Here is a 3,619-nt window from a genome sequence, read left to right as displayed (position 1 = left end):
GTTACTTGTGTGAGCTTTGCTTTACATCAGCTTGGCTTTACATTAAGGAGCGTTCTGCTAAGAAGTTGCTGAGACTTTGACCTGTGTTTTACCCGGTACTTTAGGATTCAGCACTGTAAAATTCAAAACACATTGAAAGCTCTGCAATAACAACACTGTGTTCAAGGCATTTTGCTTGCGTTATGTCAGCATTCCTTACGATAAAGTCAGCATCGTTCTCCATGTAAACAGCAAATGGCTAAACTGCAGTTAATGCCACGCAGGTTATAACAGCTTTAACTTCAGTCCAACCATTTGCTGTTCATATGTGGAATGATGTTTTCATCTTGTGTGAATTCCCACTTTTTGCTCTGTAAAAATTGACACAAGGAGAAATTAGGGGGATGATCCACCGGCCGAGTGTCCTCATGTTCCAAGGTGCAGTCCCGGATTTACAGGAGTTGTCCTAGTTTCTGATTTGATCCTGAAATGCCCTGCTTTTCCATAGGATGTCCCTATTTTCAATGGAGAAACGTTGGAGGGTATGGAATAGGATGTCCCTATTTTCATTGGAGAAATGTTGGAGGGTACGGAATAGGATGTCCCTATTTTCATCGGAGAAATGTTGGAGGTTATGGAATAGGGTGTCCCTACAGTGGTGCCTCGCAAGACGAAAAGAATCCGTTCCGCGATTCTCTTCGTCTAGCGGTTTTTTCATCTTGCGAATCAAGCCCATTGACGGCTTAGCAGATTAGCGCTATTAGCGGTTTAGCGGCTTTTAGCGGCTTATCGGATAAGCGGCTTAGCGGCTTAGAAAAAGGGGGGGGGAGGAAAAAAACCCCGCAGGAACTCGCAAGACATTTTCGTCTTGTGAAGCAAGCCCATAGGAAATTCGTTTTGCGAAGCACCTCCAAAATGGAAAACTCTTTCGTCTAGCGAGTTTTCCGTCTTGCGAGGCGTTCGTCTTGCGGGGCACCACTGTATTTTCATTGGAGAAATGTTGGAGGGTATGGAATAGGATGTCCCTATTTTCATCGGAGAAATGTTGGAGGGAATAGAACAGGGAGTGAGCAACATCAAAAGAATAAAAAAAAAAAGCTTGGATCATCTGGAAGCGCCAAGAGGGTGCAGATTCGAATTTACAAGTATCTCTCCCCATGACACCTACAGAAATTTAATAGAATCATAGGATTGTAGATTTGGAAGGGACCCCAAGGATCATCTAGTTTAACTCCTTGCAATGCAGGAATATTTTGCCCAAGGTGGGGCTCGAACCCACAACCCACAACAATTAAGAATCTAATGCTCTACCGACTGGGTTTTCCATGCCCTGCCTTCAACTGGACATGTTATTGAATTTTTGTGATTGTTTACTTTTTTCTGTGGTTTCATAGTCATTTTAAAACTAATAAAAATAAAAATTTAAAAACCTACTAGATTCCTGAAGCCATCTAGTTGGTGGATGCTATGCAGGGGGCTAAATGACCCTTGGAATCTCTTCTGTCATAAATTGGGAGAGATACTTGTAAATTCGAAACTATGCTGCATGAAATAAAACCCCACTAGACTGAATAGAAATGAAAAAAAAAAAAAAGAAAGGAAGCGATCCTGCACATGCACGCTTCCTGGGGGAACAAGCGCTGCTGTTGAGGTTCGCTTATCTGCACAAAAAAAATCTCTTGCAGCCCCTTCTTCGCAGCCCCCAGCGCGCAAGGAACGCTTCGCCTCTTTGAAGCGCGGGCTCAGCAGGCGGGAGGGGCGGGGCCAAGGACCTATTCGAATCTCGCTTCCCACGCTCCCCATTGGCCGAGCGCGCGGGGCGGGCGCGCGCATGAGGGAGGAAGCCGGGCGCGCGCCGGAGGCTAGACGGGGGTAGGCGGAGCCGGGCAACGGCCCGCTGCTCTGATTGGCTCCGGCGCAATGCACTGCGTTCTCAAAACCGCGCGCTGCGGGCTGGGCTGGCTTCAATCGGCCGCGGGATGGAGCGCGGCGGATGGTGAGGTTCCGCTGGCTGCTCCTTCGACGGAGACGCGCGGTGTGTTTTGCGCGGACGGGCTGCTCCCGCTTGCGTTCGCCCCTCCTCGGCCCTGCGCGCCGGGCCGAGGGCATCCCGTCGGGCATGGATTGCAAGCTGGAGGCGCAGCGCATCGTCAGCATCTCTCTGGGCAAGATGTACGGCGCGCGGGGCCAGCGCGGCGGCGTCAAGCTGCACCGCAACCTCCTGGTCTCGCTCGTCTTGCGCAGCGCCCGGCAGGTCTACCTGAGCGAGTTGGATGGCGCGCAGGCGGCGCCTTTCCCGGGGCCGATGGCGCCTGGTGCGGATCCGCTCCGAGGAGGAGGAGGACCGCCTTCGAGGCTGCCCGTCTTTCCTCCCTCGCCTCCGTTTTTCCTGCAGCCGGCGGCGCTGCCTGCGGAGCGCAGGGCTCCCCCGTCGCCGCGGACCCTGGCGCCGGATTGGGATGCTCATCGGCTGGCGCGGCGCTGCTGCGGCGGCGGCGGCTCTTCCCCGACGGCGGATGCCGGCAAGCAGCCGGCCGAGGCTCCCTCTCCGCCCTGCTGCCCCAGGAAGCGGGGCGCCGCTGCGCAACGAGGCGAGGGCGCGCCGTCGGGGAGCTCCCCGCTGAAGAAGCCGCGCCGGGAGCGGGAGCCGCGGGACCCCAGGCACCACGACGGCGGCGGCGGCGGCGACCTGGAGACGGGCAACGTGGCCAGCCTCATCAGTATCTTCGGCTCCAGCTTCTCGGGACTGCTCGGCAAAAAGCCCTCGGGCGCCGGGCGGCGCCGGCGGAGGGAAGCCCAGGAAGACGACGACAAGGACGAGGCGTCGGCCGGAGCAGCAGCGGACGCCGAGCCGGGGCCCATCTGCTGCGACGAGTCCATGCTGCGCAACCTCAACCCGTGGAGCACGGCCATCGTGGCTTTCTGAACTTGCCTATTTTCCCCGGTTGCATATTATTGGGACCGCGGGGGGGGGGCGGGGGCGGAGAGGGGGGGCTGCACGTTGATCCGGGTTTGCTTCGGATTGCAAGCGGCCAGGCTGCTAGACGAGAAGCTCCTTCCATGCGCCACCCGTTCTTTTCCCGCGGAGGGATGCGGGCGCGACTGGACCAGGGCAATCATAGAATCATAGAAGAGTTGGAAGAGACCACAAGGGCCATCGAGTCCAACCCCCTGCCAAGCAGGAAACACCATCAGAGCACTCCTGACATATGGTTGTCAAGCCTCTGCTTAAAGACCTCCAAAGAAGGAGACTCCACCACACTCCTTGGCAGCAAATTCCACTGTCCAACAGCTCTTACTGTCAGGAAGTTCTTCCTAATGTTTAGGTGGAATCTTTTTTCTTGTAGTTTGGAACCATTGCTCCGTGTCCGCTTCACTGGAGCAGCAGAAAACAACCTTTCTCCCTCCTCTTTGTGACATCCTTTTATATATTTGAACATGGCTATCATATCACCCCTTCACCTCCTCTTCTCCAGGCTAAACCTGCCCAGCTCCCTTAGCCATTCCTCATAATGCATTGTTTCCAGGCCTTTGACCATTTGCCGCAATTTGCGGCGTTTAAAACTTTGGACGGGGTGGGCTGGAGAGATGGTTTCTCCTCCATCCCCCCCCCCCCCCGTTGTGATTTTGCAGTCTGCGT

General features: G+C 54.9%; 1 protein-coding gene across 1 annotated transcript; it reads left to right on the top strand.

Moving 5' to 3' along the window:
- Positions 1-1,898: 1,898 nt before the first annotated feature.
- Positions 1,899-3,090, top strand: IER5 (immediate early response 5). Its single transcript, XM_081866280.1, has one exon. The coding sequence runs from the start codon at positions 1,973-1,975 to the stop codon at positions 2,903-2,905; it is 933 nt and encodes a 310-aa protein (XP_081722406.1). The 5' UTR covers positions 1,899-1,972; the 3' UTR covers positions 2,906-3,090.
- The last annotated feature ends 529 nt before the right edge of the window (positions 3,091-3,619 follow it).

The sequence above is a fragment of the Podarcis erhardii genome (genome assembly GCF_964252035.2).
Source record: "Podarcis erhardii genome assembly, chromosome: 6".
Lineage (NCBI taxonomy): Eukaryota > Metazoa > Chordata > Lepidosauria > Squamata > Lacertidae > Podarcis > Podarcis erhardii.
Note: the sequence above shows the minus strand (reverse complement) of the source record. Positions and strands in the feature narration are given on the sequence as shown.

Bases quoted from the DNA above. Each gene is read 5' to 3' on its own strand.
- IER5 (XM_081866280.1), top strand. From the start codon at position 1,973: ATGGTGAGGTTCCGCTGGCTGCTCCTTCGACGGAGACGCGCGGTGTGT.